We start from the raw sequence: 27,058 nt of genomic DNA, 5'->3' as shown, positions 1-27,058 counted from the left end.
CGATATCTTTGCTGAGGCTACTCCCCCAAGCCTGCTCTTAACACTCTGAAACCGACTTCAACTAGAGGTACATGAACTAACCCTGTTCTCATGGAACACCTTTACCAAGCATACCTCAGGTCTTTGAGCTTTCTTTCTTTCAGAAAGAACACAGGCACGCAGCTAGACAAACTCAAGTTCTAATTCTAATGTAATTTTTACTTGTGTGACCTTGATTGATTGTGTTATTTAATCTCTCTGAGCCTGTTTCCTCCTCTGTAAAATGGGGGCACTCTATTATCTTCCAAAGTATAGACAGAACAGACACTATGTTGGAAATGAACTACACAACTTGGGGGGTGGGGGAACTGGGAGAAAATGAGGAAGGGGATGACACTGTTCAAAAAGAAATATACTCATCTGACTTATGTAACTGTAACCCCTCTGTACATCACTTTTACAATAATTATTTTAAAATAAGAGACAATAAATAAAGATAATGGCATGAATCTCAAACCAAAGGGACTGAGGAAGGGACAACTACCATTATTTTCTGATTTGGGGGAAGGAGAGAGAGTATTAGTAGGTGATATTGGTGATATAAAAACAATATGGCCAGGTGCTGGTGGCTCATGCTCATAATCCTAGCTGTTCAGGAGGTTGAGGTCTGAGGATTGCGGTTCAAAGCCAGCCTGGGCAAGAAAGTCTAGGAGAGTCTTACCTCTAATTAACCACAAAAAGCCAGAAATGGAGCTGTGGCTCAACGAGGAGTGCTAGCCTTGAGTAAAAATGCCCAAAGACAAGCCCTGAGTTCAAGCCCCAGAACTGACCAAAAAAAAAAAAAATCCAAGTAAGAACACAAAACCCTGAGTTCAAGCTCTAGTACCATACATGCACAAAAACAAAACGTGCCTGGTCTGTACCTATTTGGGAGGTGGAGTGAGAAATGAAAAGAATAACAGTCCATAGAGAAAATGGACCTTCCTATTTGCACTTCTCCTCTCCTCATTTCCTCCAGAATCAGGGAATGCTGAGTTGTCGCAGTTGATGGTCTAAGACAGTCCCCAAATAAGTGTGTCTTAGGACAGGCTACAGTAAGAACAGACACTAAGAATCGCTAAGGTATGTTTTCTTCTGCATTTGCCAACATTATGCATTTAACCCTCACTCTAATCTCACAGGACCAACTGAACAATATTCAAAAGCAAAACTAAAGCTGTCATTGCCAAAAAAAAAAAAAAAGGCCTTATGTCCAAGGCTGCAACTAGGCTTGGTCAAGTTGAAGGGCCTTTGCACTCCTGGCATCAGTGCTTTTTCTCCTGCCATCATAAACCACTCATCTCTGGAGTATTCAGTAAATGGTTATGTCTACAATTTCCTGTCCTATATTATGTATGCATAATTTGTGCCCAATAACTTAATTACAACATAATCTATCAGAGTGCAATTCAGTATATGATCCATTTCATTTGACTTTTATCCAATAGAAATACTCCAAATAGGAAGGATTTCAGAGCAATACTCTGAAGCCAGAAGTAACATTAAAATTTGAAGGTTTTCTAAATCACAATCAAATATTACATGAGTATTTCAATGATCATTTAATTCTTTCCTTTCCAATTTACTAATTGTTCTAGAAAGGTACTTCCTTATAGATTCAAACTTCTAGACTGCACCACAAAAATGACTTAAAAAGTAAAAGCAAGTCAGGGACTAGTTCCTGAGCACCCACTGTGTACTTAAGGAATTCTGTAAGCATCCAGATGACCATGCAGGACAGATCCTTACAGGAGGCACACAGGGTGAACTCACAGAGTCACCATCAGGCAGGGAAACAGGAGTACAAAGGATAGGGGTCCAAAGCTGAGCAGCCAAGACACAGACTATACATGTGCATTAGCCACCCAGCTCAGACAGAGCTCAAAGCTCACAATGATCCACATCAGAAGAAAGCACTCCCCATCAAAGGGAGATTTTTTAAAACATTTTTTAATTGTGAAAATGTTGTACAGAGGGGTTACAGTTACATGAGTAGGGGAATGAGTACATCTCATAGTTAGCACTGTTACCTCCTTTATTTTCCCCCACCATCACTTCCATCCCCGCCTCCCAACTCGACCCCCCCCCACACATTGTAATGTTCGTTTTCAATATAGAACAATAAAAGACCCTGAATAGCAAAAACAATCCTTAGTAGAAAGAATAGCACTGGAGGAATATGAATTCCAAATTTCAAACTCTACTACAAAGTCATAGTAATCAAAAACAGCTTGGTACTGGCACAAGAACAGACCTGAGGACCAATGGAATAGGACTGAAGACCTAGAAATGAACCCACAGACCTGTTGCCACCTAATCTTTGACAAGGGAGCTAAAGAAATAGAATGGAAGAAAGAAAGCCTTTTCAGTAAATGGTGCTGGCAAAATTGGTTAGACACTTGTAGAAAACTAAAACTAGATCCTTATATATCACCCTGCACCAGAATCAACTCCAAATGGACCAGAGACCTCGAAATAAAAGCAGACTCCAGGAAAACATTACAGGAAAGAAAAGGAGAAACTCTAGGGCTCCTTGGCACAGGCTGAAATTTTCTTAATAGAGACCCAGAAGCACAACAAATCAAAGAAAGGGTGGACAAATGGGATTGCATGAAACTGCAGAGCTTCTGCAAGGCAAAGGACATAGCTAGCAAGACCAATAGAAAGCCCATGGACAGGGAGAAGATCTTCACTAGGCATACAACAGATAAGGGTCTCATATCTAAAATATACTTAGAACTCAAAAAACTAAATCCTCCAACAACAAATCCCCAAAGAAACAACTGCCCAATTAACAAATGGGCTATAGACTTAAAGAGAGATTTCTCTGAAGAGGAAATAAGAATGGTCAACAGACACATGAAGAAATGCTAGACCTCTCTAGCCATAAAAGAAATGCATATCAAGACAACGCTAAAATTCCACCTAACCCCAACTAGAATGGCCATAACCAAGAAATCTAGTAACAAAAGATGCTGGAGGGGATGTGGCCAAAAGGGAACCCTATTGCATTGTTGGTGGGAGTGAAAACTTGTTCAACCACTCTGGAAAGCAGTATGGAGGTTCCTCAAAAGACTCTACATAGAACTCCCTTATGACCCAGCAATCCCACTTTTGGGTATTTACCCAAAAGATCACAAAACAAAGTCATACCAAAGCTACCAACACAACCATGTTTATCACAGCATTATTTACCATTGCTAAGATATGGAACCAACCCAGATGCCCCCAGTAGATGAATGGATCAAGAAAATGTGGTATACATACACAATGGAATTCTGTGCCTCCATCAGAAAGAATGACATTGCCTCTTTTGTTAGGAAATGGAAAGACTTGGAAAAATTATATTAAATGAAGTAAGCCAGGCCCAAAGAAACATAGGTCCCATGGTTTCCCTTGTTTGCAGTGACTAGTACATGTCTAGGACAGGCAGAGAAGGTCAAAGGCCATGTAGATATGACCACATGAGATAATGTTAAGCAAAATGTACCCAAGACAGGGACACAAGAGGTTTTGGGGGTTTTTTTCTTCTTTCTTTCTTGCTAGTGTTTTTAATGTACTTACAATGCACTATGGGATTCTTTTATTTCTATTGTAGGTTTTCCCCCAATGGTATAACCCCTGTTTTCACTGGATTTGATGCCAGTGTTCTGCATCTTCTATATACATTTTTGTAATTTGGGGAGGGAAAGGGATGAGGATGCAGGCTGACCCATTGTGATGACGAGATGTACAGGACACTATATTGAAAACAAATGTTACAAAGGGAGATTTTACCTGCTGTTTTTCATTCATCTAGCCCTTCCCTCATCTTCAGAAATGGTGCTAGAGAAACATTATCTCCAAACTCCCCAAACTCAACTCTTACCTCTTCTGGAAGTCTTAGCCTCTTCAGCATACACTTTTCTAGACTAAGTAAACTCTCCTTCTCAGTTTTCTTAATGCATTTATCTATCCTTCAAGACGGCGAATTTTCCTGCAGAAACAAGTACACCTAACTTCCAGTGTGAATTCTCAAAGGACACCGAGAGGTATTCAAAGCATAATCAATAAATCAATGTACTAAGATAGAAATCAGTAGCTTTCTTACAACAACAACAAAAAAACCCACTGGTGTTTCGGTCTGTGTGGGGAATGACTTAGCAAGGGAAGTAGATTAATATCACAGAAGCAGAGGAAACTTTCCATTTATAGTTTATAACACTTCATTGAAAACATGGATCTTAACTCAGGCCATGATCTTAAATTACTGCAACTTGGAAAAGTGATCCTCTGGAGAAAAGGATCCTCCTTGGGCTGCCGTATTACACTTCCTGACTAGTAAGACAGCTCTACTGAATTCTAACTAGACTAGGCCCAACCTGGAATGATGTGGGTGAGAACCGCTGTAGGAGGTGTTATTCAATACCTGACACCCCTTCCCTTACTCCCCAGTGCCCCCTGCCTCAATCTGCCTCCTGGGCCAAACACATTGTTTGGATGCATTTCAGAGGGGAATTGTATATTTAGACCAATTTTCCTAGATACCAACTATAACAAAAACAAGTTCTGATGACAAAAGACATTTCACTCCCAGCTTATTTTCATAAGTGATACAAAGACCTCAATACAATGGGAAGACAGTGTCTGCCAGAACAAATTCAGTAATGCTAGTCATTCTGGTCATTTTTTCTCTGTTATCCCCAAACCTGCTCATCATCCGGCACTGGGTAATCATGGAAAAGCATCTCCTCAGAATGCAAGTCAGATTGAAGATGAGAGAGTATTGCTTTAAAAGTCACTGTGGGGCAAGAGAAAACTAGTAGAAAAGTAAGATAAATAAGCCAAACTCCTACCCTGTTTTTCCTTGGTTTTTTTTTTTTCGTTGTGGCTTTTTTTTTTCCTTACAACTACTTGAAGATAAACTTGCAGGGCATTTGTTGCTGATCAATTTTTAATGTTCTCCTAGGAGAGTGCAGGGAAAGAATAAAAGATTCACACCAAATTTCAGACTAGATTTTCCTCCTTCTCTGCATTTGTTTACAGGGTGAACACCACCTGGCCTCCTTAGATAAGGTGGAGTTTTGTGTGAGACATTTATTTATTCCCGTATTTCTCTGTGTAAGGGAGGGTGGGGCCTTCTTTATCTTTTCATAATTCTGATGCTTAAGAAGCAAATCCTTTGGTCTAGCATTATCTCCCTCATGCACTTATTGAAATTTAAAAAGGAAATCTAATTTTGCATTTCAAATCAGAACCAAATGGAATCTTCATTTATAACACTAATTTCCTTTCCTACAATGGGAGAAAAGTGGCATGAGGCCCTACAGAGAGAGATGAGGAGCTCTGATGTACTTATTTTCACACTCCAAAACTATGCAAAAGGGCCACAGTTTTGTCATCCAACCTCTACAATTTCAAAGTTAGGTGAGAAGAGCTGCACTAGGAAGGATAAAGAAATCTCCAGTGTCTAGGGTCAAATGTTTAGGTCCTCTTCTAGCCTGCCTCTGTGCCTATTCCAGCCCACATAGGACACTCCGGCAACTTAGAAAAGTCAGTCCCCTCCCTCCAAGCCCATGGACTGGTTAGCTTTGCCAGAACAGAAAGTGCTTTCTGTAGTTTGCCCCTTCCTGTGAGTGAACCCAGCCCCTTGCTAGGGCACAAAGGCAGGCAGACAAATGTGAACTCATCCCTCCAGTTTGTACCTTCCACAGCATGCCCTTGTGCAATGGACAACCTCCTCCAAGCAAGTCAGCTACTTAAAAAAAAATTATGCTAGTGAAGTCCGTTCCAGGTGACAGATTAGGATGCTTCTCCAAAGAATTCACTGAAGCCATAGAGAGAGGAGAAATACATTATTAAGCCAACAAAAGGAACAAGTAGTTTTTTGTGTGTGAGATACCCATTTTCCTATAGTCACCGGTACAAGAGCCAACAATAGCCAATCAGTGCTGTCAGGTAAGGACAATGATAATCATACTTTAAGCCACCACTCTCAAAAGCACAACCTTGGCCCTCACATCTCATATCTCTCAGCCCTGGGCCAGGCCCAGGATGCACTTCACCAGCACCTCTGGGATATATAATGGAGGAGGCAATTAGACACAAAGAGAACCTTGCTACCAAATCACAACACATCACAGTTCTTACATTTTGAAGGGTAGTCTTGTAGCAATGGTTCTCAACTCTGCTTCCATGTGTGGGTTCCTCAGGGGGTCAGATAAAGAAGACATGCCAGGGGTAGAGTTGGGCATCACTGGGTGACCCCTATGCCTCCTGCAATGACCAGGAAGCATCCAAACCATGCAGGTACTGTGCTACCATAGGTGAACAAAAGTGCTCTAAAAACCTAGGGCTTGTTTGTTTCGTTGAGCAGCATATGATAAAGATGACCAAACATCTTTCAAAGAAAACTTAGGCACAAAAAGTTATGAGTAAATCAGTGCTGAGATACCACACCCTGTGCTGCCTATTCAGTCTTCATGTTATCCAGACGTAGACTTGTCTATGTATACCACCTGCCACATGATGTATTTCCCCAGAGCTCGTGAAAAAGACTGAATATCTCAAATGAAGGAAAACAAAGGACTCATTTGGAAGCTTCCAAGAACTTCATTTATCCAACAGGATAGTAGAATATTGTACATTCTTCAACAAGCTAATTGTCCAAATGAGCACTAGAGGAATCTTCAGAATTATAGGATTTGGCTGTTACCCAACTATAATGGGAAAGCCCATTACAGAAGAGCTAAAGTTTAGCTTAATGAGTGAAAGACTCCAACCACCAAGTACTGGAAGAGAAAACGGGGCTAAAGTATAACCCTTGGAAGGAGGCCCTGCCTCCTTCCAGCACTACCAAGAGGGGAAGAAGTGAGGTCAACAATGCACCTTGTTTTCCCCACTGTGAGGTACAGTGACCCCTCCTTCATTCCAGGCTGCTAAGATCACCTCAAGACACAAGCAAAGGTTTCTACTCAAGTATTTGCTGATGCCTTAAATCAGAATAATGTTTCCTCTCTTCAAAAGAGGGCTACCAAAAATTAAACCTGAGAGCCTTTTCTTAGATCCACTAGATGGTGCAAGCTACCCTTTTCGAATAGTCTTACCTAGAGGAAAACCATTAAAAAATTAATGTCGGCACATTCAAGCAAAACCTGCACTGCCCAGGGCCTGCTCTCCCATGAACCCCTCTATCTTGCACAAACGCAAACTCTGTTTTGGTAGCTGAGGCATTAAAACTCTCACATGTAAGCTATCATTCGACCTATGATTTAGCTCAAAAGGACTCATGGAAAGAGACCCTAATGAAGATCTGCATCTGGCTCAAGACTGTCTGGTAATCAGCTATGTAAGCAAGAACAAGTCATTTAACCTCTCTGATACTTGATGCCTTGGTCTCAAGTGTGAGGACCTGGACCAGATCATCTCCAGAATTATATTCAGTATTAAAACTCTACAAGTGTCCATAGCATGCTATGTGTCTAACTTCGTTTAACTTTCTCCATTTAGATTTGGTAGGAAGACAAAAGATATGTTCCATGAAATCTATACCTTCTTAAAAACTGAGATTTTTCAGCCAGGTACTAGTGGCTCAGGCCTATAATCCTAGCTACTCAGGAAGCTGAGCTATGAGGACTATGATTCAAAACCAGCCCAAATTAACTACCAGAAAACTGGAAATGGAGCTGTGGTTCAAAGTGGTAGAGCACTAGTCTTGAGCAAAAAATTTCTGGCCTTGAACTTAAACCCTGAGTTCATGCTCTATGACAACGACTACCAACAACAACAGAAAAGCAAAACAAAAAAAAAAATGACATTTTCTATTTATTGAAAAATACAAAGTACCTACTGGGACCACAAAATTTTAAAAATCTCCAAATTCCAAAGCCCAGATGCCACCCAAATTCTATACTTTGGATTCTAGTGTTCTCTGCATTTCCCACAGAAAGGAACAACTTTGTCAGTGAACATGGTTGGAAACCAGATCCGTATCATCAAAGTGTTTTGCATCAAAAAGTGACCCAGATGGCAGCAGAGACGTGGCACACATCCAAAACTGCAAAAGGAAGTCTGCCCGAAGAACCAGCAGGAAGACAGGTCCCTCCTCCCCTCCTTCTATCCCTAACCCTCACTTCCAACTCCCAGACCAGAGATGCGTGAGTAGGGAAGGAGAGAGGGCTCAGAGGCTGACGCTGAGGCCACTCTGCTCGTGTCTCACCATGGCTGTAACCTCAGCGCTCAATTGTGGACCATTAATATTTTATAATAGTGATAATGTGAAGATGCTTCTTAATTGCTCTTAAAATCTTCACTCATGATTTGCACTGGACATAAAAATCCAAAACACGCATTGCCAGTGAAAGCCAAACCTGGCTGCAAAGGCGTCCCGGCCTGCCCACCTGCATATACACTGATGGCAAACGGACAACCGGCTGCACCCAGCCTCTCAAAATTTCCAACATTCCTTCTCAAATCCCCCCAAATCCTCCATCCATCAACTTAAGTCAATAAGCCATGAATTACTGGGCCCACAGGGTGCAGATCATGAATATGTATGTGTGTGTTTGGAATACACAAGGCTGTACAACAAATGGGTTCCGCGGTAGCTTGTACGAATCCAACACACATGCCCTTAAGGAAATGTCTGGAATTATTCTTCATGTGTATGTTGTTCAAGCATGGTTTCAGCACACAGGAGAGAGTGGAAAAATAAGGTTTTCTGATAGATTTTTTTTTTTGCTTCTATTTTTCCAGTCACACTTGCATGGAATAATTTGCCAAGTGAGACATAGCTTGCTGCTCTTGCAAAAACCTCAGAGGCACAGGCTTTCTCTGAGGTCACAGTAGACACCACTATGGCTTTGAGATGCTCGAAGAAAGATGTGTATGAAAACCCTCCCCTCCACCCATCAAGCGCCTCCCAGTGCTTCTGCCTACCATAGACTCCCCAAACTTCTGCCCACTTTCCTAACAACTCTAAAGAAAGGAGCCAAAGCAGCCCACAGCACTGAAATCAACACAGGTACTTTGAAATAGCATGACTGAGCCAGGGTATGATTTCCACAACCCTCTTAACCCTCCAAACACCTTCCAAGCTTCTTTCTCATCCGAGAGTTGAGGCAAGTACTGGAACCATTTTTGGCTGCTACTGTCAGCCATCCACACTAGTCTCCCAACCAGCCCAGAGCCCTATCAACACACCTAGACAGTCTTCCAACCTACCACCAGTCAGTCAGCCTGCCTCACCTGTTCTTACTTGATCATACAGGGAACAAAAGTCCTCACCAATCCTTTTACAAGGCCATCTTGCATCTACTTTGGGAGCTTCCTTCCACTCTTAAGCCACCTCCAAACACTTTGGACATTACAGAATACAATGTTGCCTCTCCAGCAGGAGCTGGCAGAGTTTTTCCATGAAAATTCAGTGAGCAAAATATTTTAGTATTTGTGGGGGGCGGGAGTGGGGGTAGGGAGCTTGTGGTTTCTTTTTTAAACAACCTTTGAAAAATGTACAAACTATTCCTTTTTAAAAAATGGTAAAATTCACACAACATACAATGCATCATCCTAACCACTGTGGGTTTTTGTTTTTGTTTTGAGAAAAAGTTTTGTTATGAAGCCCAATTTGTAATACTCCTACCTCAGCCTTCTGAGTGTTAGGATTACACATGTGCACCACTGTACTTAATGTGCAAACAGTGCAATTCAAATTGCTGTGCAACCGATCTCCAGAACGTTTTTCATTCACAAAATCCAGGGAACCCTTTCAGAACCTTCCCAGGCAGGGCTGCCCACTGCTCAGCTACAGCGAAATCAGAACAAGGGACTATGGAGTGTTCCAGCATGGAGGGGTGACCACAGATAATAGCACTGTAATTCAACCAGGCCCTGGTGGCTCACACCTGTAATCCTAGCTACTCAGAAGGCTGCCAGCTTGGGCAGGAAAGTCTATGAGACTCTGATCTCCAATTAACCACCAGAAAACCAGAAGTGGTGCTGTGGCTCAAATGGTAGAGTGTTAGCCTTGAGCTGAAGAGCTGAGGGACAGGGCCAGGCCCAGAGTTCAAGACTCACAAAGGACAAAAAAAAAAAAAAAAGTAGAAATGTAATTCAATGTCAAAGGCTTCAAGGAGCTGAGTGCTAGTAGCTAATGTTTGTAATACGAGCTATTCAGGAGGCTAAGATACAGTAATCTGGGTTCAAAGTCAGCCCAAGCAGGAAAGTCTGTAAGACTCTTATCTCCAATTAACTATCAAAAAGCAAGAAGTTAAGGTGATAGTTCAAGTGTAGACCAACTTTGAGGCCCTCAGTTCAAGCCCTAGTACAGGTACACATACAAATAAAAGGGAAAAAAAGAATAAAAAGTTTTCAACATAAGCAAATGATACATGTTTGAGAAGCCAAGTATGTTTACCCTGACTTAAACATTATACAACTTATTCATGTACCAAAACATTACACAGAGCACTGTTCATATATAAAAAGAGTTGTCCTCAAGGGTAAACAAATGCATCAGTGGTGCTCACTAGACACTATGTTTAAAATAAACTATCCAACTTGGAGGTGAGGATGAGAGGGAAAAACTGGGAGAGAACAACGGAATGGGTGACATTGTCCAAAAAGAAATGTACTCATTAACCGACTTGGGTAACTGTAACCCCTCTCTACCTCATCTTTAGAATAACAGTTAAAAAAGAGTTGTACTGCCGGGTGCTGGTGGCTCACGCCTGTAATCCTAGCTACTCAGGAGGCTGAGATCTGAAGATTGCGGTTCAAAGCCAGCCTGGGCAGGAAAGAGCATGAGACTCCTATCTCTAATAAACCACTAGAAAACTGGAAGTGGCGCTGTAGCTCAAGTGGTAGAGCACTCGCCTTGAGCTGAAGAGCTGAAGGACAGCGCGCAGGCCCAGAGTTCAAGCCCCACAACCAGCAACAACAAAAAAAAGTGAGTTGTCCTTACTATCTGTAACATTAAAGTATGCTACTGTAACATAGTTATCCTGAAAAACAGTAATCACAGTAGCTATCACTATTATAATAATTGTTCTATGTTGGAGGCCAATAGGGAAGAGAGTGAAAGTCCAATACAATCAATGGATCCTGAAGCTCAGCTACTATCCTCTAGAGGGGGCCCCTCCACTCAGAGACTGGATGTTCAGTGCAGGACACTCACCCCACCCTAAGCAGTACAATCAATACTCACTATGCATTCTGCATGTCCAGAGATAAATGCAAAGGTTTGCCTTACATTTTCCAAGATGGATCTAATTCCCACACACTTGATCTTTTTGTGCCCCCAGAAACTACTAAAATAACTTGGGAATCCCAGTGTTTTGATGTTTAAACCACATCCAAGGTTAACTCTTGAACCTATACAACAGAAAACTCCTAGCCAGACCGAGCATCTTGTTTACTTTGGAAAACCAGGACCCTGCTTTCATAAAACAGGGAGAAGGCTGGGAGGAAGAAGCATCCTCCATGAAGACCTGTGCTTGAAACTAGACAACTCCCAGAGCTCACTTTGTGGCTTCCGCATTGCTATGAATGGATTACCCTTAGACAGTGAAAATGAGACCTCAGCATGTAGAAACATGAGCATTTCACCAAAGCAACCCAGAGGTGTTCCTTGCTTCTCTCCCTACCAGAGGTAGCAAGAAAGTCAAACTGAAAGAGGGAGGGAAAAAGGGAGGGAGAGGAAAAGGAGAGGGAGAGAGAGGGAACTAGGAAGGGAGGGAGAGAGAGGGAGAGGAGAGAGAGAGAGACAGAGAGAAAGACTGCTTAAATCAGCATTCTATGTCCATGGTGTCTTAGCAGCACACAATGACAAAGACAGCAGTTGACTTATTACCCAGGATGTGAGTCATCAAGAATTCAGAATGTGCTAATGAGACATCCAACCTTTGATTGGGACTTTCATTTGGCTTCACTTTTAAGTTTTGCTGTCACAGGATTGTCATAATAGAAAATTGTGTCCATTAAGGAGGTGGCAAAGCCAAAGCACTGTGCTCCCCTGACCTATCTACATCCACAGAAGACAGATGTTGCCTATAGGGCAGCTTAGTAGAGCACCTCCAGCAGCCCCACCCAGGACCTGGAGCAGGCACCAGAGCCAGAGACTCCCTGCCAGTATCCTTTACACTGACTGCCTTACTGACATTCACAAGGCCATATTCTATTATACCAACCATATACCACCAACTTACATGGTGGCTAACTTCACAATTCATGTGTGATATGTTAAGTATGGATGGGAAAGGGGAACAGTGGCTCATGCCTGTAACCCCAGGTACAAAGGAGGCAGGGACAGGATAAGCACCCTCGGAGGCCAGCCAGAGCAGAAAGGGATAAGAACCCTAACTTAAAGCAAAAAGGGCTGAAGGCATGGCTCAAGCAAGAGGCTTTGAGTTCAATTCCCAATAATGCCTTCCATAGTCTCCCCCAAAGTAAATATTGAATGAGAAATGAAATCAAAGGTTAGAGCCACCATGGAGTCAGTCATGTTGGGTTCACTTTCCTCAGTTTCCCTGGTTGTAATAGGAACAGACAAAAGATGACATCAGCCAATCACTGACCTTGTGGAGGGCAGGAGCCAAGACTGGTACTAAGAATCCATTGTAAATGTAATTGACAAGCTGATTTCGGATCAAGGGGTGTGCCACCTAGGACAAAGCGAGAAGTCACAGAAAAGTCAGTACAACCTCCCAGCTTTCTTAAATGATTCTCTTTACATCCAGAATTCAAAGAGAAAATCTAATTTGGGGCCATTTATTTGGTAATTAAAGAATAATTCAGATCTCCTACTGCTACATGATTTTTTTTTCAAATGATTTATTTAGTATGAACAGCATGGATCCAAATTCAGGGGAAAAATGCTAATTATAGGAGTTTGTTTGAAGAAGAAGACAGTAAGTAGACCAAACATGTATAAGGACTCATAAAAAGGTTAATATGAGTATAATTTTTTGACACTGATTTCCTTTCTAGGTCCCATCTTATTACTAATTTTTTTATTTGTTTTTTTGTACTGGTCCTTATATTCTTTTTGCCCAAGGACAGCACTCTACAACTTGAGCCAGCTCCACTCACAGCTTTTTGGTAGTTCATTAGAGGTAAGAGTCGAATGGACTTTCCTGCCTAGGCTGGTTCTGAACCGCAATCCTCAGATCTCAGCCTCCTGAATAGTTAGGATGACAGAAGTGAGCCACCACCACCCAGCTTTATCACTGATTATTTTTTAAAAGAATTGTCAAAGTTGACAACTAAATGTACTTATTTGCTAGCAGAAAAGATTTTCTGTTTTAAGATACATTTCCTGATATTTGGGAGGGATTTAGAAAGCATTTTCTTAAAAAACAATGTTCAAAAGCAGACAGTACTATTTAGGGAGGATTGCAGTCTGAGGACAGCCCCAGGAGAAAAGGTGTCAAAACCCCATCTTAATCAATAAGTTGAAATAATGGTTCACAGCCATAGTCCCAGATACACAGGAGGGGTAGATTAAGATGATTAAGGTCCCAGGCTGGCCCCAGGCCAACAAAAACCATAAAAATAAGACCCTAACCAAAAAATAAGAAAAACAAAAAGGGCTCTGGATATTCTTCAAGTAGGAGAGTACTTGCTACAAAAGCACAAAGCCTGGGGTTAAAACCCTAGTACCACCAAAAGAAAAAAAGAATTATGTAGCTTCAATTTCAAAATATAACTCCCTGTTCTTCATCATGTCCATTAACTTTACTTTTCTTTTAAAGAAAGCAACAGTTAAACAATAAAATAAAAAGCAATTTCTCGGGAATGTGGCTAGATGCTTAAATTACTGCTAATCTCTCTCTGTAGACCTGGAGAGGAACTAATAGTACTGCCATCGTTTTTATTCTCCCACTTCCGCAAGAAAATGCTGATAGACTGCAATATTAAAGGAAAAAATAATTTAAAATGTAATCCATTTATCTTTTATATAAATAAAACCTGCTCTGACTAAGCAATAAAAATGCAATGGGAACTAAAATAATTTACATGCACTTTCTTACAGTAGCTATTTCTTTATTTGGTAGATAAATAGATTATAGCTAACATTTTTCACCCTAAAATCACCATAAAATAAAACTGATTTCTTAATAAATCCAATATTAAGGTATATTTTGCTGTATAAAACGTTTTTTGATGAAAGCCCACTACATCCTTAAATATATGTAAAATTTCATTTTTATTGAAAACACGAAATCTGGAGGTAGAAATTGAATCACGAAGCCAAATGTACAGAAGTTCAGTGACTATTTTCTTTTCCCCTAAAGCAGGCCAATTTCAAAGTAAATTTAATTCGTGTTGCTAAGAAGATGGTTAACTTCTTCCCAATTCAATTGGGATAACAATATTCTTTATGTAGTATGCACCATTAAGCAAAATAAAGTGTTTTCCTTTGTTGACTCCCTAGAAGACCTTGAAGTAAAAGTGTTATAATTTGGAGTACTTAAAAGCCTAAAAATATCTATTTAATAAGTCAGGCACTGAACTTATTTTTGATGGTTAAGTGGATAATCAAAACAGAATTAACACTTTTTATAGAGAAGATAAAGAAAATCATCTCGGTTTTTTTTTTTTTTTCTCAACTGAAATTTCCCAGAAATCTACAAACTAACGTTTTCACTCTTTGGAGGGCACTGGATGGCTTCTGGTAAACTGATCTAACTATCTACAAGTACAATAGGTTCTAGGCTCTGCTGTTGGCTAATCCTAACTCTGCTCTGGCTGTCCCAGGGTGGGGCAGGGGGCAGGCGGAGAAAGGGGGTGCGTGGTTTACCTGGATGACTGCATTGCAGAACTCTAGGGAGTTCATGAATTGCACAAGGGACGGCAGCAGCAGCCAGTCGTCCTTCAGAAGGCAGTGCCACTCCTCACCCTTCTCTTCCAGTTTTGTGGGCAGAGAAGAGTAGAGCCCGCTGAGCCCAGTTGCAAGCACCTGCGTTCACAAATAGAAACATTCAGTCCTTCCCAACAGCTCACAAGTGATACCCACTGCTGGTCCAAAGACTAGCCTTCGAGTGTGAGGAGTTAAAAGCATGAGAAACTTATCCGGAAGGAAGGAAGGCATCACCAGGGGAGAGGGGAGGGGAGAGCCACCCCAGGGGATTGGACTACTCCTCACCAAGTGATGAGGTGGCACATGTGTGCCAGGTGCCATGCTGGACTGGGGTGGGGTGAGTAAGAAGGGTAGACACAAGATGACTAAAACCCCACCCTGAACCCAAGAACTACCAGAAACAGACCAAGTCATAAACAATTGGGGAAAGTACAGTACACTGAATGCAAGTACAGAGGCATATTTTTGTGCAAATACCCTCATCTATAAAGCAGCCTTGAGTTAAGATGTTCCAGGACAAGTAGGGACCAGAAGAGCTTAATAAGAAAGAGACTTGTAATTCCTTGCGAGTTTAAAGTCATGGCTGATCTGTGCATGTTTACGATTAGAAAGAACTGAGTAGTGGAGGTCAGTTAGATGTGGTAACTACATTCAAACAGAGCTAGTGGGGCCCACTGAAGCATCAACAGAAGAAAAAGAGGAGAAAATACATGAGCCTCACACATAAAGTGGCTATCAGGGCGATCCAACCAACACATCCGGTTATAATCCAAATTCCTGGGGTTTACTACTCCACTTAAGAAAGATGACCCAATTATCCAGTTAGCCAGTGTGGTCATTAAGAGAAGGATGATGCCTCTAATAAAGAAACCCTTAATGCCAATGCTTGCTGATTTTATCTTATAGAGCATAAGATCAAGGAAAACCATGGATTTCACAGAACTGGGGCCCCCCTACCTGAGTAGGGAGGGGAGCCTTAGCAGCACTTCAGTCATCCTGATTCAGCAGATACATACACAGAAGGAGTGGGAACAACACTGACTGGACACAAGGGAGTTAGCTACACAAGGCAACATTCTAACACAGATCTGAGGCCAAGGTGAGCTCAAACAGGATGAGCACATTCCCAAAAACACAAAGGGGGAGGCCCAGAAAAGAAATACTGACATTCTCATTGTCTTATGAGATGAGTGGCAAAGGCTCTAGTGTTGTAAATGTTCAGAACACATAGTAGAATACACACGTGGGTGGACATAAAGCTCGAGACAGGCTTGGAGAGAGGGGGCAGTGGGAATAGCCTTAAAAGTGATGTCTGGTTGGGCACTGATAGCTCACGCCTGTAATCCTAACTACTCAGAAGTCTTTGATCTGAGGATCTTGGTTCAAAGCCAACTAACTGAGCAGGAAAATCTGTGAGACTCTTATCTCCAATTAATCACAGAAAAAGCCAGAAGTGGCACTGTGGCTCAAGTGGCAGAATGCTAGCCTTGAGCAAAAGGAGCTCAAGGACAGTGCCCAGGCCCAGAGTTCAAGCCCCAGGACCAGCAAAAAAAAAACACACACACAAAAAAAGTGATGCCTAGGGCTGGGAAGGTGGCTCAGTGGTAGAGCGCTTGCCTTGCATGCCTGAGGCCCTGGGTTCGATTCCCCAGCACCACATAAGCAAAAAAAGAAAAAAGCCAGAAGTGGTGCTGTGGCTCAAGTGGTAGAGCACTAGCCTTGAGCTGAAGAGCTGAGGGGCAGAGCCCAGGCCCAGAGTTCAGGCCCCATTACCGGACCCCAAAAAAAAAGTGATGCCTAATCTACTAAACAATAAACAGGAGTCAGAGACAGAAAAAGTGTATAGGGGATTAACAGTACCAGCAGAGGAAGCAGACTGTTCAAAAACTTAAAGAAAGGATGGTCTCCTCTAGGAGTAAGAAAAGTGCAGAGCCCAAGGTGGGGAAAGAGACAAGCAAAGTAAAAATGAACCTAGAACCCCTAGAGTTCTAGGTCACAATAAAAGGGGCAGTCTGAGAGCCCAGTGGAGAGGCTGATGGACGGCTATATGGGTTTGGTGCTCGGGGAAAGCACTCTCAAGCCACACAAATCAGAAAGATAAGGAGAAGAGGGAAGTTTCCACAGGTGAGGTATGATAAAAGCCACGGAGCCTGGACATGAGAATCAGAAAAATCTAAGGGAATATGGGGTCCAGGTATATTCATCTTAGGGAGATGATTTCTAGATTTAATGCCGTCCCCTTCCCTTGTCATGCCCATCCAGTATTCTCTGTGTGTCTGTGGTGGTCATCTCTCTGGCTTTCATTAGTTGACTTCATTAGTCTTCTCCATCTCAGGGAAGACCTCCAGTTCCCACTGGAGGTAGGGGTAACACACCTAACTCTACCACCAGAGTAATGGTGGGAGGTCTTAGCACAGAGAAAGCAGGTAGGGACCCAGGAGGAACCAGGAAGGCTGATGGAGATGACATAGGAGCCCGTGGCATAGAATAAAGGGCAGTGAGAGAAATGGACTGACCATCCATTCCAATACTAGAGAAAGCAGACCACATTCGTTCCTCTGTTCTACTGTGAATTATCACTGTTCATTCACTTTTTAAAAAAAAAGGGGGGGAGGGGGACTTGTCCTCAGGCTAGGTACTAAGTTCAGGAAATATAAGCAAGATCATTATCTCTTTCACAATCAGGGCATCTGTGGTCCCAGAGGAAGATGCCCCGTATTTAAAGCACTTAACTCCTTGTCAACATACTCAAATCTCTTTAATTCTTCAGATGTGACCCAAATGAGTTACCTGTTCTAAATTAGAAACCTCTGGTAAAAGCAAACAGAGCCTAGAAGTTCTCCTTGAAGAGAAGTCTAATCTCGATGCCACATTTTTTTAATCAATTACATTTGCTAACTCATGCTAAATTAACCACAGAACAAAGGCTTTCATTCTGCATACTCCTGCCTTCTTAACCACTGTGAGGCTTTGAAGATGAATTCATAAAGACAGACTTAATTTGTCTGACTAAAAAGCTGGGAATAACTATTCAGTATATCAATATAATTAGAGCAACATTAATTTTCAAATTACATACATCAGTGACAGTAATTAAAAATAACACATACCTAATATTCACTTTTTTTAAGTGAGTATTTTGAAAGGGCATGGCTGGGATGGGAACAGAAAGAAGCATTTCCAGACAATAGGACCCTCTCAGGGCAAAAGCGACAGCTGAGGAGGGGGAGTCCCCGGCTGGGCCTTATCTCTACTAACCCCTCAGAATGACAAATAAATATGGCGGGGAAATACTCTGCTGAATACAAAGTATTTCCAATTCTTAGGAACAAGATTCTTAGGAACAAGAGCCTCAAATGTTCTAGACAGGTGCTCTATCACTTGAGCCATGTTCCTCCTGCCCCAAGCCTTGTATGCTCTTGCTCATTTTTTCTTAATAGGGTCTCACTTTCTGCCTGGGCCAGCCTGGACTGAAATCCTCCTATTTACACTTTGCTCATAGGTAGGATGCACATCACCATGACCACATTTTTTTTTTAAATGGTTTAGATGGAGTTTCACTGAACTCTGTCCCTGGGTGAGTCTCAGACTGATTTCCTGATTACAGGTGTGAACCACAGTACTTAAGCTCCCAAATCTTTACAGCTCTGTATATCCTCCCTTCCTAGGTGATAACGCTGAGTTCAGAACCACCCACCCTGATGGCACATAGCTCTAGGACAAATACTGTGGGCCAAGCACAAGCAAAGTTGGTGCTGGATAGAACAGGCAGCAGCTAGACATTAGCAGTGTATCCCTGTGATTCTAGCTACTCAGGAGGCTGGGACCTGGAGAATTGCCATTCAAAGTTAGCCTCAGCAGAAACGCCCAAGAATCTCCATCTAAAAGTAACCAGCAAGATGTTAGACTAAAGGATGGTTCAAATGATAGAACACTAACTGTGAACAAGAAAGCAGAGTGAGAACAGGAGGCTCTGAGGTCAAGCCCTAGTACCCGAAGAGAAAAAGAAGAAAAGAAGATGGAGAAGATGGCTCATCCATCCATAAATGCAAGGTCAATTGCTATCCTAAGGAACGGAGAGAGTGCTGTGGGCCACTAGGGAAAAGTAGAGTAACAAAAGGTCTATAGATAACTTTTTCAGGTTCAAGAGTTTGATAACATAGTAGATTTACTTTTTTATTTTTTAACAGGATTTGAACTGAAGGTCTTGTACTTGCCTGGCAAGACCTCTACTATTTGAGATACATCTCCAGCACTTTTGCTTTTAGGTTATTTTCTGATCCAGTCTAGTATTTTTGCCAGGGCTGGTCATGGACCAAGATAATACTATGCCTATTACGTAGCTGGGATTACAAGCATATATCACCATGCCCAGACACTCATTTCCTCTTTAATTTCATTTTAACTTGCAAATGAAATTATAAAAATTTAAAGATGTTCTCAAGACTTAATTAAAAATAAAATGCCCATCCACTATTTTGGCCTTTTTTTCACTCAGACCACACAAAACTTGAAAAACATTTTATTCATCTCAATAGTATTAACCCAATGTTTTTGTTTTTTATTTTAAATATATCATCTTCCAAGAGCACTCATAGAAAATACATAAACTCATGGATAACAGGAGGCAAAGTGCAAAGAACTTCCCTGGCAGCAGCATAGCGCGGTGGTGCTGAGACCAGGGTTTGAGTATCTGGTTTTTAGCCAGAGTCTGCCACTGATGAGTAGTTATGAAAACTCTCTAAACTTTAGTTTCTTCATTGAATTGTTGCAAGGATTAAAGAGAGCAATGCATGTGATGATATTAGCCCAATAATTCCACACAGCAATGTTCCCAGGCAGACTCTAAGCACCTTGTTAATTTTAGCAAAAACAAAGATTTTTAGCAGATGGCTTTAGTCTGAAGCTAGCAGCAAAACACCTGCCTGAGACCATTTGATATGACTTGCCAAAATAAAAAAAACCTCATAAATTTTGGATACAGGATAAATAAATAACTTCCTACCTGCAGCTGTGTACCTAAAGGTCATTTATTTCAACATGCACTTCTTAATTTATGTATAGTGGGCTGTTTCCTGCACTCGCCACCATGTCCCAAAAGGCATGGGCAGAACTACACATATTTGGTTAAAAATACCAAATAACCTAAGATTATTTTATCCCCAGCCATCTTTGGCACCAGGCTGTTCTCTCAGATACCCTTACTCATCTTTACTTAGAGATAAGAGGCAGCAAAGCCTGTGCTGGCCTCTTCCCATCTACAGTACTTCATAAGGACGAAGTTTGGTAAAGAGGCCCAATTTGCTGAAAGACTCATTACTCTTCCAACAGCCCGATGCTAACAGACTTTGACAATCATAGTAATTAGAGAAAGCTTTCTGTCAATTGTGGCCCTTAGCTGGGTGGTTAATAGAGTATGCTTTTATCTGCACCATAAAGGGGCCTTTTTATTTTAATTATGTGGTCAGATGTAATTATAGAAAACTGGGTACAAATGAGATTATGGGATCTGTCCTGAGGGGCAACTTAACACCATGAAGCTCTTCTTCCACTCCAGCAAATGAGGTCAGCTGGTGATTTTGTTTCCTCCACTTTAATGAACTGTACAACGTTTGCAAACACATTTTTAGATAGCAACAGTTACTCAGTGAAATCTGCCTATAACACTTAGCTGAAAGCTAAATATTAAAGGCATGCCCTATTTGATTTAAGTTTTAAATTTTGGAATATGACAAACATACAAAACCCACTAGAACTGAAACCCCTCGGCAATAGCGACCAGATTTTAGCATTTTGTTATAATTTCTTCAGAGCACTCTACACTCTTTCAAAATACAAAATGTTACAGACTGGGGGTGGAGCTGAGTAGTGGCACTCAAGCGTTGCATGCTCAAGGACTGGGCCTTAATCCAGAGCAAAAGCAACACAACAAATGAATAAAATATTACAAATACAACTAATTCCTACTCCTGACTTTATCTTCCTTCATCCTTCAAACTACAGTCCCAAACACAGTCTATACCATTCCTGTTCTTGTTTTTGTACTTTTAGTGGGTGGTGGGTGGAGGGGCGTCTGTCTGTATGTAACCAAAAAATATCAGGCACTACGGTTTTGTGTTCTAAAGCTTGCTGTAAATATGATCCCAATGTATGTAACCTTTTGCTACTCAGCATGTCAGCTGTGGCCCCTGCACACAACCTACCAGTTGACCCTCACATCTCTATGACAACTACCAAACGCATCCACTTCCATTTCTAAATATCCTCTAGGGAACGTACCACCACTGGCCAAAATCTTCCCATATAGAGTTAACTATGAATTTAACCTACCTATGGCAAGTTACCTCCCCGGTTCCAGCAAAACTTACTAAGGGTGTCCCTCACTATTCTGCAAGGTGTAATGTCATATATATTATGAAGGTTGGTAAAAACAACAGACAATGGAAAATGTCACTGAACTGGAAAAATATTAATAGCTGTTGTCCAGGAGCAGAAGGCACAAACCTATAAATCTGTCATTTGCACCCTTCTTCAAAGACAGCAGAAACATCAAAAAATCACTCGGAGGCCTAAGAACTCCTGTGAATTTAAAATTGTTTCCCGGATTTGATTAGGCCTGGATTACAAGCTATCTCCAAAGAATCCTGCTCACCATACTGTGGACTTAAAAAACACACAGAGTAGAGAATTCTTGTTACTGCAAATGTGCATTCATTTTTCAAAATAAAATCAATGCTTTGGATCTACAACTAATGGTCATTACCTTGCTGAGACACTAATTTGTGAAACCAGCTGTGAGTTTTTACCACCTGCCTTGACTCACTGGAACAAACTCAGCCACAAGAGCTAAGAATTTACAAAGTGCGAGTTTTACAAATCTCTCAGGATATGCTCTTAGAAAAAAAAGAAAAATTAAAAATCATTCCCAACCCAATAAAAACGCATCGAGAAACAGTAGCACACATCCAATTTCCTCTCGTGGCTTGTTTTGAACTGCCAGTGCTCAGCCAAAGAGCCTCTAGGCCTAGATACCTCTGCTCCCTTCAAAGCATTTCTCATAGCTCACAAGAAGAAAGGGGTGTGGGGGGAGAACACTAAGGAGAGGAACTTACTGGACAAAAGTAGGTGTTGTCCACGATGTGATGGGCCACCATGCTGTTCTCGGCAGAGAGAGACATGATAAACAGCAAAGCGTCTCGAGCTTGCTGGCCTACTGTCCCCTCACGGTGAATGAAGGGGATCAGGAGAGAGAAGATGAGGAAGTTGGCGGCCCCTTGATCTTCACTGGTGTGGAAAAACAGTTCCAGAATGGATGGATCTTTGGCAAGGATGGAACAGAGCTGATTGAGCAGGACAACCAGCTTGGCCTCCACAGCAGGCGTGGTTGTTCCAGAACAAGAGCTCAGCAGCATCATCAGGGGCTTCAGAATGGGCTTATGGTGCAGCAGGGGCTGGTGGGACTGCGTGACTAACATCTCGTACATCTTTAGCTGCTCCATTTTAGTCTCATCAGTGAATTCACGCCTCAAACTCCACAGGAAGAGCTTCTCCATGATGTTCTCTGAGACCACAAATTCCAGAATTGGCCCCATCGCAGCATCCTTGGCTTGCTCTTCAATTAGCAGAAAGAGCATGTGTTCTACATAGTTCTGCACAGCGCTGGCCTCATCTGGGGGGATGGAGCCATATTTTGCCTGTGTGTTCTTCAAGGGGTCATGCTTCTCGAAGATTTTCACAACCTGTAACCAAGTTAAACATTCATCATCCATCAAATGTTTCTCATACTCTCAAAAAAACACACTACCACTCATTTTCACTGAGCCATCATCAAAATCACAAAAACCCTTGGCCACAAGATTTATGTAAGCATTGTAAATTTGTCCCTCCCTCTTTTCCTTCCTTCTTAATTCCTTCCCTCCCTCTCTTGCTCCTTCCTTCCCTTCCTCTCCATTTTTCATAAAATGAAGAGTTAAGCTAAAAAAGAATATACCCAAAGGCACTAATTTACAATAGTTATAACTTGGGGCAACCTAAGAACCTAAGAAAATAGTATGGTGATATGAATTGATTTCTTAGACTATTATTATGAAGACTTGAGAAACATGAAGAAATGTAAGTGAAATTTAGAAGAAAAAAGTTAATGATTTATGGTACAAACATAATTAACAAACATAACAATAAAGGGGAAAATATGTGAAAATAATCCTTTTTGTGTTCAAAGGGATGATAAGTTCTTAAACTTCCTCTAAACTGTTAATGATATAATGTTTTTAAATTTAAAGGTGCATTAAGAAGTACAAGAAAATCCAACTGTTTGTATTCTCCTAGAAATTGAGTTGCTCTGAAGATTTCAGCAGAGCTACATAGCTCCTCACACATCATCCCTCCCTCCTCCACTTTAGTAGGAGCCTTCTCCAACCAAGCATGCAGCAATAGGGAAGAAGAAAGGCAACTGAAACTGAAACTGAAAAGTGAAGGCTCTGAATGCTTCATTTCTTTAAGCCAAAAAAGAAAAAATCGGATAACCAACTACAAAATAAATCCTTAGGAGAAAAGCTTCAAAAGGTAATCCAAGCCAATTGTCAGTGGCTCATGCCTATAATCTTAGCTACTCAGGAGGCTGAGACTTGGGGATCACAGTACGAAGCCAGCACTGGAAAGAAAAGTCCCTGAGATTCTGATCTCCAATTAATGGCCAAAAAGTTGGAAGGGGAGCTGTGGTAGCCTTAAGCCAAAAAGTTCAGGGAGAGCATCCAGAGTTTAAACATCTGAGTTCAAGCCCCTAAAACCAGCACACGTGCAAAACAAAAGGTAACCCAACATTTACCAATAATAAATAAATAAGTAAATAAATCCTTAAAGTTTGGAATGATAAAAAGTTTTGAAAATGATGACTATGAATATAGTTAATGCAACTGAATTACACACTTAAAATAGTTATATGGTGTATTATGATAATATGCTTCAGTAAAAAATAAATTGTCAGTCATGGGGCTTGAACTCAGGGCCTAGGCACTGTCCATGAGCTCTTTTTGCTCAAGAATAGCATTCAACCACTTTGAGCCACAGCTCTACTTCCAGTTTTCAGGTAGTTACTTGGAGAAAAGAGCCTCATGGAGACTTTCTTGCCCAGGCTGGTTTTGAACCATGATCCTCATATCTCAGTCTCCCAAGTAGCCAGGATTACAGGCATGAGCCACCAGCATAATTTAAGGGTAAGTTTTTTTTTAATGCTTAAGTAAGTCATGTCATAACCCTGGTGTATTTCTCTCTTACCATGGTAGTCATTTGAATGTTTCTTACCTCTCTCTGGCCACTGGTTAGTTATTTCTATATTTTGGGACCTAGAAATTTAAACAATTATAGACCTCAATTTCTACTTAATTTAATAATGAGATTTAAATAAGAAGTCTATTCATTTTAATCCCTTTTAAAGGCATATAGTTGATACTTCATAAATAAGCTATAATTTATCTATGATTTTATCCTTGGTCCGTTTTGCTTTGCTGAATTGCATGCAATGTTTATCTTTGGCAGAGCCCTCCTGACCCAGTTCTGTGATGTGCTGCTACATGTTCTGTGTTTAGGTAACAGAATATGTTTAGGTAACAGAATATTTGCAAGACACTGAGGAAGCTGGCAAATATGCAATGCTATGTCAGCATACATGAGCAATGTAGGAAATTTATTCCTTGGGACAAAGCCTAAGGTCTCTACCCTGTCAGAAGTAAGGGGAGAAAATCTCTATGAACCAGACAAGAACATCATGAAAGAATAAATGGATTTCCACAGAATCTATCATTTCTATCAATTTCTACTAGAAAATGAACAAGCTATGTTGCAAATGAAAAGCTCACTCTATGGACTGGGAAGGTGGCTCAGTGGTAGAGTGCTTGCCTTGCATGCATGAGGCCCTGGGTTCAATTCCCCAGCACCACATAAGCAAAAAGAAAAAAAGCCAGAAGTGGCACTGTGGCTCAAGTGGTAAAGCACTAGCCTTAAGCTGAAGAGCTGAGGGACAGTGCTCAGGCCCAGAGTTCAGGCCCCACGACTGGACCCCCCCCCCCAAAAAAAAGAAAAGAAAAGTTCACTCCACATCCTGGAGTTGGCATTTTTCATGATGAAGGCTTTCAATGTCCAGGTATACAAGAAGAATATGGCCCAGAGACTGGGGTCCCCAGAGCAGCCACTAGACATCCACTTCTTTGCCAGATTCCTGCCTCCAGAGTCTGCCCACTTTCCCATATCTCTGCTCAACCCTGCAGAACTTTTTGCACACCTGGAAGCCTCGCTGGCAGCAGAGACCCTGGGACCTGGCTGAGCCTTCCCCTTTGGTTCAGGATCTTCCCAGCATCTCAGAGCAGAACCGCAGTACCTTACTTGCACCACAGGGGTCCCCCACTTCAACACGGCACTCTCCAGCTCTCAACTTCCCTACCTCCAAGGCTCCACATTCTGAAGGACAAATACACAATACACTTAATCCAGCCTATAATTTCAAATTCCACATGTCCAGTTTACTTGTGAGAGCTACCTTTACAGCTAGACCTTCAAGTAAAAATGTATGTACTTCTCCTGTACTCAGGCTGTCCAAACAGTCTAAAACGAGGATTGTACCTTATATATTGAAAAAGGTATGGCAAATTACCTCAGTTTTTCTGGAAAACAATCTGATAATATATAACATAAGTTATGAAATTGTTCCTCCCCTTTGACTTTTAATCTGATCTTAGGTGCTGGTGACTCACAACTATAATCCTAGCTACTCAAGAGGACTGCAGTTCAAAGCCAGCCCAAGCAGGGAAGTCCATTCGATTCTTATCTCCAATTAATCACCAAAAAAGCCAGAAGTAGAGCTGTGGCTCAAGTGGTAGAGCACTATCCTTGAGGAAGGAAAGCATCCAAACAGTACCCAGACCCTGAGTTCGAGCCCCAAGGGACCAGTACAAAAATAAGGTTCATATCAATAGGTTCTAACAATAAAATTATTACCCAAATGACAAGAATATTAATAAAAATATTACCTCACCATACAAAGCAACTATTGCTGTTACAAACCTCTACTTGAGGTAAGTTCAACATATCAGAAACAGATGCATGATTAGAAATAAATCTGAAGATCTGAGAGGATGGCTGAAGTGGTAAACACCCGCCTAGCTGAAGACCGAGTTCAAACCCCAGTACCACCAAAAAACAAGGGAAAAATTGAATCTGGAAAAATATGATATTTTTAAGGTTAATTAGTTTTTTTCTTGTTAGTTGCTCTAATTTTCTAACATAATTAAAATAAAAGTAAGCAAAATGGTTTTGTTGTATCTAAAAAAGGACCCCCCAAAAAAACTGAGTTAAAAAGAATTACTGAAAATCTCTTAATTCTCAGAAATTCCCAGGCAATATCAGTTTATAAATATACATGTTGGTACTATATGCAATATTTATTGTATACCTAATGTGTAATATGCAGAAAAAACATTTACATGTCCATAAATCACACTTTTCTCATAAACTAGCCTTCCTTACTACTTAGCACTCTTCCAGGCCTGCTATGAGAAATCTTAAAGAGAACTGAGAATTTTACTCAGATGTCAAACTGCTTAGCACTTCTAAACTGATGTATCTTACTCCTCCTTGTAGTCCTTCCTCTGTGCTAATTCTAGGTAAATAGCAGAGAAACGTGAGAACAGAGTTCTAACAGCCCTCACACAGGGAAAGGTTGTTGATCCCAAGCCCTGGCCACTGGTTTTACTGCCTAGAAGATGGGTGTGTTACAACAAAGGGCTTGAGTCATGGAGCACACAGTGCTCCACAAGGTGCTGACTGAACCCACAGTTACCACATATCCTGAACCTGCTCCTCAGGTATCAGAGCCCTCCCAGGCCACCTCCCCTTTCCTTCTAGGCACACACACCCATGACCTGATTTTCAAGTGGGCTCTAAAGGCCTCCTCCTGGCACTGGTCCTAACTTGGCAGGGAATAGCTCAGACACTTCCTGGCTGGAACCCAGCCTGCACCAAAATGCTGAAGTGCTTCTACATGGATGTCCAAATTCTTCCACCTGAATGGTGTCACAGTTCTTGCAGTTCCTGGAAATTGACTCCTTATGTAACTTATCTTTTCCTTCACTGCCCTCAAACTCCCATCAAACCCTGGTAGCTCTGTTTCCCTGATTTCTGCTTGCTGCCTCATGTCACCCATTTGCCATC

At 41.5% G+C, this 27,058-nt stretch overlaps 1 protein-coding gene across 4 annotated transcripts in view; it reads right to left on the bottom strand.

Annotated features, from left to right (window-relative positions):
- Fhip1a (FHF complex subunit HOOK interacting protein 1A) overlaps window positions 1-27,058 on the bottom strand; it is a 195,819-nt gene that overhangs the window by 40,634 nt on the left and 128,127 nt on the right. For all 4 annotated transcript variants that reach the window (XM_070022201.1, XM_070022202.1, XM_070022200.1 and 1 more), the window contains 3 exons: window positions 21,967-22,593; window positions 14,795-14,953; window positions 12,570-12,656 (listed from right to left, as the gene is read on the bottom strand). In XM_070022201.1, coding sequence (XP_069878302.1) covers window positions 12,570-12,656; window positions 14,795-14,953; window positions 21,967-22,593 — 873 coding nt within the window. The remainder of the gene's footprint in view (window positions 1-12,569; window positions 12,657-14,794; window positions 14,954-21,966; window positions 22,594-27,058) is intronic.

The sequence above is a fragment of the Dipodomys merriami genome, unplaced genomic scaffold (assembly GCF_024711535.1).
Source record: "Dipodomys merriami isolate MVZ:Mamm:240054 unplaced genomic scaffold, mDipMer1.0.p SCAF_15, whole genome shotgun sequence".
Classification (NCBI taxonomy): domain Eukaryota; kingdom Metazoa; phylum Chordata; class Mammalia; order Rodentia; family Heteromyidae; genus Dipodomys; species Dipodomys merriami.
Note: the sequence above shows the minus strand (reverse complement) of the source record. Positions and strands in the feature narration are given on the sequence as shown.